General features: G+C 40.3%; 1 protein-coding gene across 7 annotated transcripts in view; it reads left to right on the forward strand.

Moving 5' to 3' along the window:
• Positions 1–18,325, forward strand: part of LOC122198638 (amyloid beta precursor protein) — a 274,909-nt gene that overhangs the window by 106,416 nt on the left and 150,168 nt on the right. For all 7 annotated transcript variants that reach the window (XM_042903331.1, XM_042903332.1, XM_042903333.1 and 4 more), the window contains 2 exons: positions 9,319–9,431; positions 11,819–12,012. In XM_042903331.1, the coding sequence (XP_042759265.1) occupies positions 9,319–9,431; positions 11,819–12,012 (307 nt within the window). The remainder of the gene's footprint in view (positions 1–9,318; positions 9,432–11,818; positions 12,013–18,325) is intronic.

The following is an 18,325-nucleotide window of genomic DNA, read 5'->3' on the forward strand; positions in this document are numbered from 1 at the left end:
TTTTAGACTTAGAGAAAAATTGAGATGATGGCCCAGAGGATGCCCATATACCCCCTCAACCAAGTTTCCCTTATTATTAACATCTTCCATTGGTCTGGTACATTCCTTACAATCAATGAACCAGTATTGAAACCTTATTATTGATAAAGTTCATACTTTGTTCAGATTTTTTTTTAATTTTCAGGGTCCCCTTTAGGAAACCCATCACATTTGGTTGTCAGATCTCCTTAGCCTCCACTTCGCTGTGACAGCTTCTCAGACTTGCCGTGTTTTAAATGACCACGGCAGTTTTTAGGGGTACCCGTCAGGTATTTTAGGTCGTGCTCCTGTGTTGGAATTGTCTCATGGTTGGACTGGTGTCACGAGTGTTTTGGAAGACCACAGGAGTAAGATGCTCTTCTCATCGTATGTTATTTGCGCATGTTATCAACTTGGTATGTCACCGTTGAGACTAACCGCGATCGCCTGGCTGGGGTGGGGTTTGTCAGCTTTGTCCAGTGTAAAGTTACTCCCTTTTCTACCATTGCCTGCTGTGTTCCGGAAGGAAGTCACCATGGGTAGCCTACAAGGAAAGGAGTAGAGATTTATGCTTCACCTCGTAGAGTGAGGGTAGAGTATCTATGTAGATTATTTGGAACTGCCCTGCACATACTTGTCCCTTTCCACCTATTTATTTATTTATTCAGTCACTTGTACTTAGGAATACTTTGAGTTATAATCCAAGACTACTTGATATATTTTATGGCTCAAATTATTTCCGCACTGGCCACTGGGAGCTTTTTCAGTGGGCTCTTGTGCTTATTTGAAATATCTTCTTCTTCTTTTTCTTTCTTTCTTCTTCTTCTTTTTTTTTTTTTTTTTCTGAACAAGATGCTCCAGGCTCCCTGTTGTTTATTTTCTGCACCACCCCCTAGAATCAGCCATTTCTTCAAAAAGCCTGTGTTCCTTTTATTGGAGAATGGTATTAATAATGGTGATGCAAAGGCAAATGGGTATGAAATTTTATATGGAGACTTCCAAAAAAGTTTTTAAGTAAACTTGAAGTTTTAGACTTAGAGAAAAATTGAGATGATGGCCAATTGAGATCTCCAATGGTATTGGAGAACTGAGATGTGGATGCTAAGTGTGGTCATTGCCTCCAGAATTCCTTACCTACTGGGTCCTCTCAGCTGAAAGAGGGAGCAATATATTTCTGTCCACTCACCCTTGTGTTCTACATATCTGTACATACTCTTAAAGCCACGCATCTGTATCTGTATTAAGCCAGATACGAGTTCATCTTGATGTCTCCAACTCTCCTGTATTCCTACCACATGGATCATTTCACCTGCTCTACTTATCGGTAAATTCTCATTCCAACAGTGAAAAGCCTGGCTTCCAGCAGCCATCATCCATTTAGTTAATTATTCAATTTCAGCACACTTGCATAACCCAATCAGACTTGTTAACTCATTCCTACGCGAGGTTTTTTAAAAGCTGCAGAACTGCCAACAAATCTTCATTTTGTTCCTGTCTTTTAAAAATATATCCGTTGCGCTGTTTTCATTGGTTAAGACCAGTGTTATTCAGAGTCTTGGTCAAACGCTATTTCTTTTACCCAACCTGGCATTTATGCGTGTGTATAAGGCTGTGCTCCCCTCACTTGAATAAATCAGACAATTTAAGTGAACCTTCTGGTTTTCACTTTATTTTTGCCTTTACCTTAACATGATCCATTTAGTGTCTGCCCTCTGGCAGAGACTTCTGAGGCTAAGAATGCTCAGTTCTGTTATCTAGTAATAGTTACAATGAAATGTTGGCAGTAACAACAGTCCCTTCTTAAAGCAGTTTGTAATTCACCCTTTTGTCCCCTTGGAGAACCCAGTAACTCCCTCTATGAAGCAAAACTTAACCACAGTTTTATCACAGGAGGAGGTTTGTTGAGAAATATTTTGGCTACTCCGTAAGTATTCTTCCCATCTCTTGAGTACAAGTGCCTCCCAGAAAAATTTCTGTTTGTTAACATATGGAAGTTACAGAATACTGACGCGTAATGAACAAATTCAAGAAAAAAATGTCCATGGAGGGAGAATCTAAAATGGTAAAGTAAAAATTTGCCGGAGTCAGTATCTGTCTACGGTCCTCATCATGCTATGCATTATGTAGTTGTGTGGGTTAATAAGCATGTAAATCTAGGACATTCTGCTTGTCTGCATGGCCACGAGGGACAGATGGAAGGTTCTTGTCCAGCCTGGTTTTGGTCATTGTCAGTATAAAGTATCCTCTAGCTACTGGAATAGGAACAAGTGAGATCCTTTACTCTGTTTGTCCTACACCCTTAGTTGATCCTTCAGATTCTTCCTTCAAACTTTATCCAGAATCTTACCATTGCTCACCATTCTCTACTATCATCTTGGTGCAAGACATTGTCATCTCCCACCTGGATTATTTTAACAGTTCCCTACCAGGTCTTTGTACTTCCAATCTGGACCTGTAGGACAGTAAGAATTCATTTAGAAAAACACTCCAGAGTCTTCTTGTGTTACTTAGGGTTCTGGCCAGAGTGTGGGCAATGTTTAGGACCCCGCACAGTCCACTGTCACTCACTCACCCATTGACCTCCTCCCCCTGTCATTCCTTTGTGGCAACACTGGCCGCCTCCCTATTCTGTGAACTCAGCAGGCATGCTCCTGCCTCAGGACCTTTGCACTTGTTCTTTCCTCTGCCCTGAATATTCTTTCCTCTGTTATCTTTCTGATTTGTTCCCTCACTTTCTTAGGCCTTCACTCAAATGCCATATTTTCAGGGAGGATTTCCCTGACTACTCTATTTAAAATTCCACCTCCTCTGCATGACCCCCTCCCACCAATCCCTCTCCCTTTATCTGCTTTATCTCCATAGTGTTTATTACTGTTTGACATTCTGGTTTTGGGGTTTTTTTTCATCATTTCCCACTAGAGTTTCATTTAGTTTCATCTCTTTTGTCCACTGTTGTATTCTCAGCATTAATTAAAAGTAGAAAGTATGCGGTTAAGAGTTAGCACAGGAAGCACTGACTGCCAAAGGGAATCCAGGAAACCCCGCCCCTCAAAGCCATACCCTCTGTAGAAAGTGAAAAGATTGGTCACGTGGATTCTGCACTCATAGGGACTCCATCCCGCTGTGTTGACCATGATTATTTATCCATTACATCATAAGCAATGCGCCAGCATAGAACCGTGGGACTATAACTGAACAGTGATGATGTACTGAGAATAACACCTCACTGCCTTCAGTAGGCACATAGTAGGTGATCAGTAAACAATGAAGAGTAGTTGTTTCTATTCTTATTAACTATAATTAATATTAATAGGAGAAGCAGTAGTGGTTGATGAATGGATGCTGGGGTGGGGGGGAGTAATAATTCCAGCAATAATAATTGTTGCAGGCACGGAGCTGATGCTATATGAATATTAACTCATTTCGTTTTCCCAGCTCTCCCATTTACTGTGTGTGACCTGGGCTGATTATATAATTTCTCAGGCTCACCTTCTCCCCTTACACAGTGAGACCATTGTAGTTGCCTCTGAGTGTGGCGTGAAGTGATGTACACAGAGCATTTATGGCCACGCCAGGCACGGAGTCCAGAATCACTGAAACCGTCCACATCTTACCTGGAGGGCCAGGTCTGGGCCATGTCTCCTCTCTCATGGTCAAGTATAGCACAAAGAAGCAAACAGGCTTTGCCACTTTTCAGTAATTATGTTGCCGGAACATTCTTACCCCGACCCCCTTTCTCATCTCCCCTTTCCTGAATCATTTTTAACTCTTGAGAGACCAGGAAGAGAGGACGCCCTTTGACCAAATCCGTAGACCTCTGACATTTTTAGCCCTTTTATTCCCACGATTCTGGCCGACACCACTTTAGTCTTTGCGAGTTCATAGAAATATTTTTAAATTCTGAAATCTCTGTGCCTTGAAGTTCTTAATTATGGTTCTGGAATCTGTAATCAATCTATTCAGTCCCACTGTGACTCTGAAAAATCTCAGCCGTGTGCAATGTTGCTCTTTTCCTCTGACAGCCCCCAGCCCGTTTCTCCCCGTGCCGTGAATTCAAGGTCCAGGTGGTTTTCATTGTAGCACCTCATACTCAATTCTGGCTTCTTCCTGGAATCATCTGTCTTTTGAAAAGGCAGCCGAAGAAAATTGAAAAATACATTCCTAGATTTGAATTCCATGATCCGGGAGACTCCACTACTTGCCTGTTTAATATTTATTCCCACTTCTTCCTTTCTAAAAGAACCCCAGATTTTTTTTGTTCACAATGACAATGTGCTCTGCTGAAAATAGTCTCACAGATTCCCTTGCAGCTGAGTGCGGCCAGATAACATAGGGCTGGCATGTAGGATGTAGATAATGGGGAGGAGGAGGGTGTCCATCCCGTGTAAAACAGCCAAGCTGCAGTAGGGCAGGAAAACAGACAGGAAGCCATCATCCCTTGGCCTGTTCCTCCTGTTTCCTGCATGCAACTTGGACTTGAAATGAAGACTTCAGTTACCGTGGCCATTTTGACCACGGAACATGAAGACAAAAACCACCGTGCTAAGGATGGCAATACAGAAAGATGGGAATAGCCTGGACCATGAGTGCATCATTGAAAATGTCTAGCAGCCCTAGCCTCAGTACCAGACTTCTTGAGTGAGAGAAAGAACCCCGTCGTGTCTTTAAGCCACTGCTCATCATGTGTCCTGTTGTATGCCGTGCAGTGCATCCCCAGCTGTTTTATGTGGCTTGCCAGGTAATTTAAGTCTAGTTTTATTGTCAAATAGACTGCGTCGTCGGTTATAACATTTCAGCCCTTTCTAGTCTAAAAGTGAATCTGCTTTTATAAAAGCCGAAGAGAATTTGCCAAATAACCCATTTCAACCAGAGTTTAAACAATGAGTTGAGTTACCACTCCTGGATGAAAAGCTTAGAGACTCAGATTTTTAGGCCAATTCCACCGCCAACTGGCTCTATGGGCAAGCCACTTGACCTCCCATCTGCAGAATGAGGTAATTTGAGCTAGACAATCCTCTCCAAGACCACCAAGGAGCCAGTGGATTTAAGGCCTGCAGAGTCCCGGTTGAACTGGGCATCATTGTGCATCTTGCCAAGACTTTTTGGCCAAACCCAGATCTTGTTCATTAGCTTTGAAAATCCCCTTTCAGTTGGAGTGTGTGTGGTGTGTGTGTGTGTGTGTGTGATATAAATTGTGAATTTTTTTCAACAAGAAACCAGATTGTATGCTTATTCATAAATGTGCACAGTATATATTGATGAATTTATCCCTAGGATTAAATGGTGCCAAATGCCCCAGAGGTCAGCATTAACAGGAATCTGATTTCTCATTATGGTACTTAATTTATTTTGATCGCTTTCACTTGAATTCTTTTAAAAATTGTGTGTATTTTTGGTTTTGGTTTTGGTTACCTGAAAGATCAAACCAAAGAAAACCAGAAGGTTTTTTTAAAAAATTAAAAAATATTTATTTAAAAAATATGTTTCGTACAGAAACTCCACATAATACTGTCAGGGTTTTTTTTTTGTTTTGTTTTAATTAAAAGACTATTTTTTAAAGCAATTTTAGATTCACAGCAGCATTGAACGGAAAGTACAGAGAGTTCCCATGTGTCTCCAGTTGTATCATAGACATTTAAGAATAATTCTTTTAGACATTTAAGAATAATTCTTTTAGAATTAAAAGGGGAAAGAATATAGGCCATATTAAGCTAAACTAGCTTGTGAGAATGGATTTGTTATATTTTTACCACTGCTTTTTAATTCTTTATTAAAAATTGTTAACAGATTTTTGTGGTTTAATTGCTTAAAATTTCTGATGTGGAACATTCTAGTATGTTTCATCAATTTTGAAAGTAATAATTTAAGCAGGGCTGTAAAACCATCAAGTCATTGCCAAATTTTATTTTAATGTTAGAGTGCAATGAGTTTCCTATTTTGCCATTAGTCCTGAGGGCTTATTAAATAACCAGTATTTATCCTTGGGGAAAAAAAAGCAATTTCATTTGAGGAGGCATATATTTCTTGGCTATATACATTGTTAGAAACCCAAGAGCATCTTTACAATGCTAAATGGAGGCTCCTTTTGCAAATTAAAAAAATTCTAATATCTTTTTACAAATTAATGCAATACGTGTCCTTTTGATGAACATGACATTTACCAAGGCGAGTATCTTTCAACAACTTTGGCTTTTTGCATTAAAATCTAGTCTTCTGCAGACTGGCCTAAAAGGCAAGTAAAACAAGACCTTCTGTTTGGGAGCTGTTAGCCAGTTTATGCTGCAAGAACTCTTTCAGGTCAAGGTTGAGAGTATCCAATATTTGCTCCTTATTGTCTCATGAACTGATTTAATAGCCTTGGGCCAGGCATTTGTCTTTCCAATAATTACTTGTAAAGTTAAAAAAAAAAAAAAAAAAAAAAAGAGCACTTAGTGGTTGGACATTTGTGAATATGTCGGTATGGCTTGACTGACCAGAGCCAATAAATGAAGAAGATATCTTCAAGCCTTTGATCACTTGTGGCCTCCTGTGGCCTTGAAAATTGGGATGCTGAGATATCAAGTATTCTTGCTAACAGCTACAGTTGACTGCCTTTCCTGAGAAACCATCAAGAGTCCACCTGGGGAAGGTGTATTGGCTTTGGATGAGATTACTTTTATTTTCCATTCTCCATCTCCTCTGGATTTTAGTTTGGTTATTTTTATTTTGTTTGATCGTATTCTATGTAAAAGAAAAGGGAAAACGTGATGTCACTTGCATTATTGTTATTTCCTTCCCTATACTGTACATCTTAACGTTCATCTCTGGGACTAGGTTATCATCTCCTGAGAGTAGGTGGCCTTCAGCACGTGTCTTGGCAGTCTTTTCTCCCGCGGGAAGTGAGATTGATGCTATAAAAGGTCTGCGCACGGCTGTTGTGACGCTGAGGTGCAGTGACGTATGTGACTAGGTGTGTGGGTCCCAGGTGCCCAGGACTCCTGGGTTCCTTTGCCACGCCCCCTACTTGCAGCCTTTGGCGGCTCATATTTCTTGCATTCTCTGTGACTCACAATACGTTGCTCGGAGCATCATAGATTGTCTTAAAAGATTTAAGGAATGACAGGATGAAAGGCTCTTTATCCTCTATGGTTTGGTTAGGTTTTTATATAAATATTATTAATTAGACTAAGTGCTTAAGTATCAGGAAACATCTTGCATGTTTGAGCCACAAACCGACTAAAGTTTAAGCGCCTTTATAGAAAGTTTTAAAGAACCCTTTTCTATAACGGGAATAAACAAGTTTTTTTCTGCCCCCCTCTGAGGGCCTTTATTGCTCTTCAGGGTGCATTTCAGAATATTTTATGTTAACACCCTGTGAAAGAAGAAAATGTGTTCTTTGCTGGAGTGTGGACAACTTTTATATCTTATTTGGAGTCATTGGTTTAAATATGTTCTTGCATGTCTTGCCCAAAGGATGGCAGCACCCTACTCCGTGGCCTCCCTGCTTTCCTGGTCTACCTATGCTCACTTGGTAAAAGAGTTTCTCAGAAAAACAAACTTGAGCATATCATTCCTGTTTAAAGTATCTTTTGGCTTATGTTGCCTCCAAAGTGGTATCCAGAACCTTAAATTCTCCAGGTAGGAGTCCACCATTTTTCTCCAGCCTCATTTACTTCTGGACTCCCTTATCCACTCACCTTGTATTCCAGCCATATTGAACTTTTGTCTCCTCCACAAATACCCTTGCCCTTTTTTCTCTTTTTTACACAAGAAATTCCCTCCTTCTGAAGGGCCTTTTGCCATTCATCCATCCATCTCTCCAGGATGGTCATGTCTGCCAGAACTGGGCCAGGGATTGGGAGCTGAATGTTATACAAGACAGGTAACTGTCCTTACATCATGGAGCTTCCATACATTTCTACACGGCATCCTCCCACGTATCCATTTGGACTCATCTCTGATGTTGTTTCTACTTGGAGTTTTTCCCCAGTGCCTCCAAGCGGGTGTGTTCACTCTTTGGGCCCAGTCTACATGTGTTACATCTCTTCTTTATCTCTGTTACAGCATTTCGTGTCTTCATCAAGATACCGGCTGCCTGTTGTGTACAGAATCTATGCTAAAAGCTGGGGATACTTGGGGGATACTAAGTGTGGCTCAGTCGGTTGAGCGTCCAACTTCGGCTCAAATCACGATCTCGTGGTTTGTGAGTTCAAGCCCCGTCTCGGGCTGTGTGCTGACAGCTCAGAGCCTGGAGCCTGCTTCGGATTCTGTGTCTCCCTCTCTCTCTGCCCCTACCCCGCTCATTCTCTGTCTCCCTCTCTCTGTCAAAAATAAATAAACATTAAAATTTTTTTTTTCAATCTGGGGATACTTTAGTGAACAAAACAAATAAAAAACTAAGCCTGTAGCTTACATATTGGAATTATCCAGCTTTTACCCTCATAAGAATGTAAGCATTCTTGTAGGACTTTATGTAATATCTTTATTATATCTGTGGTACCAAGAATGCTAGAAATAATTTGCATGATCCACATTTTCTTTAAAAATACAGCAAAAGTGTAAGGCACAGTCTTCATAATTTAATTGAATTAATCTCTGTGTGTGTGTCACATATATAAACATATGTACGTCTATAATTTTAGGAAGTAGAAAAATGCTAAATTTTGTAATAGTTTACAAACAGATTAAATGTCCAAGAAGAGGAGGGAGGGATGAATAATTATTTATATTGATTCCACTCAAATGATTGCCCAGACAGTGTCAATCTGCATTTTTTTCCTCCTCGTTGTAATTCACTGGAAGCCTTTTGCATGATTAACTTTGCAGTCAGAGATACATGTTAATTACATAAAGATTTCGCTTAAAACATGTAGGAAGTATTTTCTTTTAATTTTTTTTATGTTTATTTATTTTTGAGAGAGAGAGAGCAGGGAAGGGGCAGAGAAAGAGAGGGAGATACAGAATGTGCCACAGGCTCCAGGCTCTAAGCCGTCAGCACAGAGCCTGACATGGGGCTCGAACTCAAGAACCACGAGATCATGATGTGAGCTGAAGTCAGAAGCTTAATCGACTGAGTCACCGAGGTGCCCCATGTAGGAAGTATTTTAACCGTCGAGGTTGATATAGCAAGAAACTGGGCTCAGGACACAGGACTCTACATTGTAACAGTACTTGTCTTTCAGTACTGGATTGATTACTTGGTCATTCAAAAAGCTGTATAACTTCTGAAGTACTTTTAGCCCTTCTTTGCTTGATATTAGCCCAGTGATAAGACATCTGTGATGCAGATGGAATGACACGAAGTGTTTTCCTTTCTTGCAGTTGGCGAGTTTGTAAGTGATGCCCTCCTTGTTCCCGACAAATGCAAATTCTTACACCAGGAGAGGATGGATGTTTGTGAAACCCACCTTCACTGGCACACCGTCGCCAAAGAGGTACCAGCCATACATTTGTTCTTTTAAAGTGAAGATTTCCTAAGGAGACGTGTCATGACATGTTAGAATATATTTTCAGGCAATAGCTATGTTGATAAACAAATTATATTTTTTAAATTTTATTTTTTAAGGATTTATTTATTATTATTATTTTAATGTTTATTCTTGAGAGACAGAGAGAGAGAGAGAGAGAGCGTGTGTGCACTAGCCAATGGAGGAGGGGCAGAGAGAGAGAGAGAGGGAGACACAGAATCCGAAGCAGGTTCCAGGCTCTGAGCTATCAGCACAGAGCCCGACGCAGGGCTCGAACCCATGGACTGCAAGATCATGACCTGAGCCGAAGTCGGACGCTCAACCGACTGAGCCACCCAGGTGCTCCTTATTTATTTATTTTTTATTATTTATTTTTGAGGGAAAGAGAGAGACAGAGTGTGAGCAGGGGAGGGGCAGAGAGAGAGGGAGACACAGAATCTGAAGCAGACTCCAGGCTCCGAGCTGTCAGCGCAGAGCCTGATGTGGGCTCGAACTCCCGAACCAGGAGATCATGACCTGAGCCAAAGTCGGACACTTAACCGACTGAGCCACCCAGGCACCCCTATATTTATTTATTTTTTTTTAAGAACTGTCGAGGAGTAAACTCTTAGGAGTCCAAAACAGATTTAGTTAGCTAGATCTATTATGTGTCTATGCCATGTTGTATAAATCAGAAGCTAGAATCTTACACTGCATAAACCTTAAAATATACCTTTTTCCCGATGATTTTTTGCCAAATTATTTTTTTTAGCCAATTGTTTTATTTTGTCATATACAAAGCTTTTGTAATTTGACCTTTTTCCCTGTCGTCTCTTGGGGAATACAGTGGTGGAAGAGGAAGTAGCTTGTCCAGTACCAGTGGTCTCTTCAGTTACGCCATCCAATTTTGTGTTTGCCACACCATACTGCCACCTTCATTTTTCCACAGTGGTTGTCAACACTGGATTCACCAGTGCACACCTTTGTCAACCCCTGCTTTTGGCAAAGTGGACAACACCGAAGACAATTAGCATAAAAGGTCCCTTTTTATTATCATCTTCAAAAGTGCTTTGTGCCTTGATATATTATGAAAGTGTTCTCATAAGTGTATATCGTTTTTGAGGAAGACCAGTCTCCTAGAATTAGGCTCCCTTGTCTAGTCTAGTTCATTGGTTCTCAAATGCAGTCAATTTTATTTCCTCCTCCTTCCCCAGGTACATATGCCAACGTCTGGAGACATTTTTGATTGTCACAGTTGGAAGGGGAGGTGTTAACTGGCATTTGGGGGGTAGAGGTCAGAGATTCTACTAAACATTCTTCAGTGAACAAGACAGCCTCTCCTCCCTCTGTCCCCTGTCCCCAAGAATTATCAGGTCCAAAATGTCAATAGTACTGAGGCTGAGAAACCCTGATCTGGCTCACATAGCTTTGAAGTTGTTAGGCAGAAAACACCCCTTAAGAGTTAGCATTAATTTTGCCTTTTATAAAAAAAAAAAAAAAAAAAACTTCTAATTTACTGTAAAACAAAATTTTCTTTATAAAAAAGAAGAGCTTTTTCGATCTTAAAAAAACAGACCAGATACTTTGAAGCTTAGCTACCCATCTAATAACCTCATTTTCTTTTCTTCTTGAGTTTAAAAAAAAAAAATTGTTACTAAGAAAGAAAAATGACTTTAATTCCTATGAGGTCAAAATACAGTCTGTAATATTTTCATTGTTTATCCATATGTGTTGAATTATTAATCTTTCCTCTGTCACCAGTGGATGCCTTCAAAGCTTTATGTTAATCTCGAGTTGTGCAAACCTCGCAAATCCCAGGAAAGCAAAAAAGATGTTGAAAGAGAAATCTCTAATTTAGACTGTAAATTTTGATTCATAGCAGAGGATAATTTCTTTTCTTCCCAGGATTGTTATTCTGGAAGTGAGCCAAGAGAGTTCGAATTTCTAGAGTAAGATACATCCAAGTGAGAGAAACTTCCATCTGTAACGGAGATGGAAGTAAGCTGGGGATGTACATCGAGCCGTCACGTCTTCCTGATACGCTAATGACGCAAGAAAGCACTGGTTCTCTGATATTCACAATACAGTTCTCTTCTAGATCCTTTTTCCCAATTAGTTTCCATTCCGGTTGTTTTTTATTAATTTCCGTAATATCACAATGTAGCCTTCTTAAATAAGTAATACGTAGGTTTTAAAATAAGGGTGCCAAAGTGGTCTGTGCTCAAGACACTTGTAAATCCACTCAAAAACGCAGATGGTCCTTTGCGCTGTCCAACCGGCCCTTGGTACGTTGGGTCTCTGTCAGTTACGAGATTGGGGCTTTTCTTACAAAGAAACCAACGCACTCTCGCTGTCTCCTCCTTACCTTGCTGTAGACCTGCAGTGAGAAGAGTACCAGCTTGCATGACTATGGCATGTTGCTGCCCTGTGGAATCGACAAGTTCCGAGGAGTGGAATTTGTCTGTTGCCCGCTGGCCGAGGAGAGTGACAATATTGATTCGGCAGATGCAGAGGAGGATGACTCGGACGTCTGGTGGGGCGGAGCAGATGCAGACTATGCCGATGGGAGGTAAGGTGGCTTTTGTGTTTGCTCTCTCGTGGACGCCAGAACCTTCAGATGACAGTCTTGTTTCTTCTACAGATGTATCTTCCCGTTTCTCGTTAAAGGGATCTCTGCCCACTCCTGTCCAAGTTTGCTTGTGGGAGGGAAATAAAATCTAAACCACGAAGTCCTATTATGGTAATGGCCACCCGTGTAACCTAATTGATCAACCACCACTGAGTTACTTTTAGCTGTTTTCTGTCAGTGTCCACAGTTGGGATCAAAATACCACTGATACTATAATAGGTAGTTCTGTAGAGAATTGAAATCTGAGTGAGTGACTGGCATTCTGTTTTGGTCTATAGTTTAGAAATATTTTTTAAACAAGATTTTGGAATTGCTTCATCAGTCAGTAGCTAAGTCTGAATTTTTTGTTAGAAAAGTTGGTTTTGTCTTTTGGTTCATTTTTGTCAGGTTTTTTGGCATTTAATCATCTCTTTGTGCACGACGTCAGAGGCATTCATAAATGTTTGCTTAAAGTTCTTTATCTTTGATTTCATGATAGTTAAAAGAATTGTATTTTCACCTCTTTGGGATCTTAAACCCATAACTTCTAGATTCTTATGTTTTATTAAAAGCAAACCTCTATATTCACATCATCAAGTTATAAAACTAGAAGTTGGGGGTTAGAAAGGTTACCTGCTTCAGTCATCAGTTTCACGTTCCATCATCCCCCAGTGGTGATGATTATCTCACTTCTCCTTTTCCTTAAGGAACCCCTCAAATGTTCCCTGGTGTCACAGGTTTTCCAATAGAACATTAAGTATGAATTTGTTAAGACTGATGGTTATTAATATAAAGTTTTCTGACTTACAGAGTCAGGTACAGATCTTTTATAATGTATTTTGTAGAATTTTTAAAAAATAATTTTACAAAAATACAACTAGATTTTTCAAACATATAAGGCATCCTAATTGTCATTTCTTACCAGTTTGATAATACCAGGTTTCCCTTTAGTGGCTATTTTCCAGTTTTACCGTAACTTTTTTTGTTAGTTAAGCTCTTTTGTGTTCCCTCTTTGCTAGATTAAGAAAAATTGTGTTCAGTGTAGCAGGATATGGAGCTAAATAAACAAATCGGGGAATTACAAGAGAGAAAGAAATAAGGGAAAAGCCAACTGTATGCTTCACAATATTTCTCTCTCTGTAAAAGTTGGAAGTTCATTAGAATAAACTCCTTCTCTGAGGCCATTAACCCCAGGGAGAGCAGGACTTGCCAATGGGAAAGCATCTGAGCTCTTTTTCCACAGGATGGATGGATTGTGTTCTGGGCCGTGGCTGGGCCCCCACCGGTATTCCATGAGCCAGGTGTAGAGAAACGTCTGTTGGTTTGGGTTTAATGGCTGCTTTGTCTAAAAGTTGGAATTGCCTAGTTCTTTTTGCTTTTATGGTAGTTTTTTCGTATTTTTCTTCAGTCATATCTAGATTTGAAAGTTTCAGAGTGAGTGCTTGAAAAAATTCTTGTCATTGGGGCTCTTACTACATTATGCCAGTGCAATCAGTATTGAACAGGGAATTTGAAGTTGGACAGCCATTTTCTTTGTTCATAGCCTGTTAGATACTTGATCATTCCACATCACTAAATTGACTCCGTACTTCATCAACAACCCAAATAATGGCGAGTAAACCAAGAGAGCTCCATGATTGCTGTTAAAATTAGACAGCTAGCTGTGCACTTGTAACCCTGTATCAAGGTTGGTGACCAACCATTCATGACCATTCATATAGAAGGGACTTCTGTAATTAAGACTGGGTATTTTGGGGCACCTGGGTGGCTCAGTCGGTTAAGTGTTTGACTCTTGATGTCAGCTCAGATCATGATCTCACAGTTCACGAGATCAAGACCCATATCAGCCTCTGCACGGACAGTGTGGAGCCTGCATGGGATTCTCTTTCTCTTTCTCTCTGCCCCTTTCCTGCTCATGTGCATGTGCACCTGTTCTTTCTCTTGCTCTCAAAATAAATAAATAAAAAGAATGGATATTCTTGTTGTATCCTGAGAGTGACAGGCTTTTGCCAGGGTCTCTTTTTTCCCTCAGTTAACACTTTTTTTTTTATGTCTTGTAAAACCTACTTTCTATTGGGAATAGATTTTTTTTTCCTTCTGCAATCCCTTCAACTTACTGACCTAATTGAAAGCATTACTAACATGATACCTTATGAAAACCTTCTCAGTGGCCCTTTCTTTTCCTACACCCCTTCTCACCAGTGTTGGAAAGAGATCCATAGGGCTTCCTCATTTATTTATTACTGTTATTCAGTAATTAGATTCTTTGATATCCAATCTCTCTGGTTAAAACCACTGTCTTCTGTGGCAGTCACCAAACTATAGGATGCCAGTGTATTATTCTTTAATGTTGTTTGTTGCTTTTTTAATTTGCTATATTACCTACAACTAGGGCAACTATGCAATATATTATTCAAACCAGATTTGACCCTAGGACCACAGTGTATAAGCACAAACTGAGCTATATGGTCATATTAGCTATCTCTACCTTTAGCCATATCACCATCCAGGTTGGCAGCTAGCTGAAATGCTAGCTGGCTCCTTCCTAGTCCCCTTTATTTAAATTCCATTTCTGCTGGCTGCAACACAGATATCCCTTGGACTCTGTCATCACTTAGAAATACTGTACCCATAGGGTTTGTCAGCTTTGACATTCCTCTCTGACCAGGATCTTCTCATCTTACACCCAAAACACTCATTGAGTCTTCTTGAATTTCACCCTGCTTTCATAATCCCTTCCCCAATTCAGGCTCTTAATCCATTATCCTCTTTTTCTTTTCTTTCTTTCTTTCTTTCTTTCTTTCTTTCTTTCTTTCTTTCTTTCTTTCTTTTTTTTTTTTTCTGTTTTGGTTGGGAGGGAGGGCCCTTCCTAATGTGGATGGACCCGATGGGTAACCATTTCTACATATTCATTTGAATATCCTGGAGTTGTCGATACCTGTCACATTTTCTTACCAATTTTTGTCAATCTTTTGTATTTGGGAAAAAGTAGTTTCTCCCTTTTAATGCTTCCGAGTTTTGTAAGGTTGATGTATCATGTCATGCAACCCTACCAGTTAATTTTATTTGTTATTCATGCTGTAACATCAGCTGGGATCTTAGTGTTAGTAGATGTGTCTAATTGTCATTATTTGATGACCTATCACCTTCCACATAGCAGCTGACCCAAGCCACCTTCATTCTCCTTGGTTCCTGGCATCACTCTCCTTCATGCTCCACACATGACCCCTAAATAGTCCCTTATCATGAATTTCTGCATCATGGTACCTGGGAGTTTATAGGTGCTTGTACATGTTTGTTGAGTAAATTCATGAATTTTCTTGATATCGGCTTGAGGTATCTTGAGAGGTACCTCAGCATCTTTCTCTTTCTACCTTCTTCCATTTCTTTGTTTCCCATTTTCCCTGTTATGATTATGTTCTAGCTGAACACGACTTGATTACCTCCACTCCTTTTCTTGGATTTTTTTAACAAAATGTATTCAAGACTTTTTTAATGTAGTTTTAGGGTGACTCAATCAGTTGAGCGTCCGACTTCGGCTTTGGTCGTGATCTCACAGTTCGTGAGTTCAAGCTCCACATCAGGCTCTGTGCTGACAGCTCAGAGCCTGGAGCCTGTTTCAGATTCTATGTCTCCCTCTCTCTCTCCCCGCCCCCCCCCCCCAATTGCTTGATCTCTCTCTCTCTTTCTCTCTCTCTCTCAAAAAATTAATGTTTAAAAAAATTTTAAATAATAAAGTAGTTCTAGGTGAGCAGAATGTACACAGAGGTCCCAGATATCCCCACCCCCCTCATACACGCATAGCCTCCGCATCATCAACAGCTCCCACCAGAGCAATACGTTCGTTACAAATGACACATTATCATCCCACTTCCCTACTTTCCAGTCAGGGCCCAGCTCGCCCTTGGGGTACATACTGTGGGTTAGGACAGATGCGTAATGACATGTACCCATCCTCACGGTGTCGTACAGAGTATTTTCACTAAAATCCCTTTGTGTTTCCGCCTGTTCATCCCTCCCACCCTTCAGCCCCTGGCAACCACTGATCTTTCTCTTGTCTTCGTAGTTCCACCTTATCCAGAATGTCACATCATTGGAATCATACAGCATGTAGCCTTTTTCAGATGAGGTGCTTTCGCTTAGTTAGTAATGTGCATTTAAGATTCCTTCATGTCTTTTCATGGCTGTCTTTCTAGCTTGTTTCTTTTTAGTGCTGAATAATACTTCATTGTCTGGATGAACACAATTTATTTGTCCATTCATCTACTCCAAGACAGCTGGATTGCTTCCAGGTTTGGGCAGTGTGACTAAAGCTGCTGTAAGCATCCATGTGCAGGTTTTTGTGTGAACCTAAGTTTTTTGTTCCTTTGGGTAAATACCCAGGAGCCCGATTGCTGGATCATATGGTAAGAGTATGTTTAGTTACAGGAAAGCGGCAAACTGTCTTCCAAAGCGGGTGTCCTATTTTGCATTCCCACCAGCAGTGAGTGACAGTTTCTGATGGTCCACTTCCCCACCAGCTAGTGGTGTCATCAGTGTTCTAGATTTTGGCCATTCAGATGGGGGTGTAGTGGTATCTCGTTGCTTTAATTTGCATTTCCCTGATGACATACAACATGGAGCATCTCTTCATACGCTTTATGCCATTCACATATCCTTTTTTTTTTTTTTTTTTAATTTTCAGTCTTCCTTATCATTTATTTGCTCCTTCACCTCTACCCACAGAGTGCTGTTTGTGTCCCGAACTGACACTGCCTGAGTTCAGATCGTCATTTACTGGCTACTAGGCTAACTCTCATGACTGTCCCTTACTACCTCAGAGGCTCACTTGCCCCTGTTAACCTTGGTGCTTTTTTTTCTTAAAGGACTCACCATACCTTGACTTCTTATTACTTGGCATTCATTCTACCTGACCCACAAACCTCTGTTTATTCTCTTCCCAGATCATTCTCCATGCCTGAGTCATGTTCCCATTTTGCGTTTCTGATCCTGTTGACACTTGGTAGAAAATACTGGATGATTCCTGCAGCCTATAGGAAAGTTCAGATTCCCTTGCAGGCCATCCAGAAGTCATTACCTGGCCCTAGCCTGCATTTCACCATTCTACGTGTGCCTCACCTTACCTACTGCACCTGCACACCTCGACCTTTTCTTTGCCTAGGCTATCGATCCCACCTTTCTAACCCCTTCTGCAATCAAATGCTCTACCCCTGAGCTATACCCCCTCTAACCCCTTCTGAAAATGTGTTTCCTTTTTCAGAAGATGGTGTTAATACGCCACAAAGACATTTGTCAATTCTAAAGTGCTAGACCTGTAAAATCCTATGTATTTTTTAACATTCACCCCAAAAGACCCCTCTTTTACAAGTCTGCTCTGATTATCCTTGAAATACTTTGCTTCACTGTCCTACCCTTGCTTTGTATTATTTTATTTATATTGAGTTTTCTTCCAGTTGATTGTAGTCATTTCTTTCTTTATCTGACACAATCTAACCTGTAGTTTATGTACCAAAAATGTCTTGCACATTGGTCTTCAAGAAATATTAGCCAAATTCAATTATTTATTTAAAAACATTTTTCATAGCTTTTGGTAAGGACTTCGTGGCCCATAAATAAATAGATGTTATAGATACGCTTGTGTTTCAGCTCAGTTGTGTCCCTTAGAAATACAAGGTGAGCCACACAGTGCACATTATACTTTCTAATAGCCACTTTTGAAAATAGCAAGAAAAAGCTGGTGAATCCATTTTGATAAGATTTAAGCCAGTATATTCAAATATTATCATTTCAACATGTAAATAATCTGAAAAAGTTGTTAGTGAGGTATTTTGTGGGGTTTTTTGTTTGTCTCTTTCATACAAGGTCTTTAAAATCTAGCACATGCTTTACGCCTATAGCCCGTCTCATTGGGACTTGCCACATTCCAGGCGTTCTGTGGTCACACATGGCTGGTGGCTCCCGTACTGGACATCATAGCCCTTGATACTTCAGATTTCGAATCACTCTTTATTTTCCGTTAAGACAATGGGTTATATAGCCAGTAACACATTCTAAGGTGGAATTCTTACTTTTTTATTACTTTTGTAACTGTCCGTGTTTTTAAAATTTAAAAGAATTGTTTTGAACTTACTATGGTTAGGGTATCCGGTTCCTTGTATCACTTCATTTTTTTCAGTGTTTTTCTGTTAGCCCTGCAGGCGTGTATTCCTTTATCCGCATCTGGCAAAGCAAGTGGGAAAAGGAAGAGCTTTTGCATCACTGACCTGCCCACAAG

Source organism: Panthera leo, chromosome C2 (assembly GCF_018350215.1).
Source record: "Panthera leo isolate Ple1 chromosome C2, P.leo_Ple1_pat1.1, whole genome shotgun sequence".
Taxonomy (NCBI): Eukaryota; Metazoa; Chordata; class Mammalia; order Carnivora; family Felidae; genus Panthera; species Panthera leo.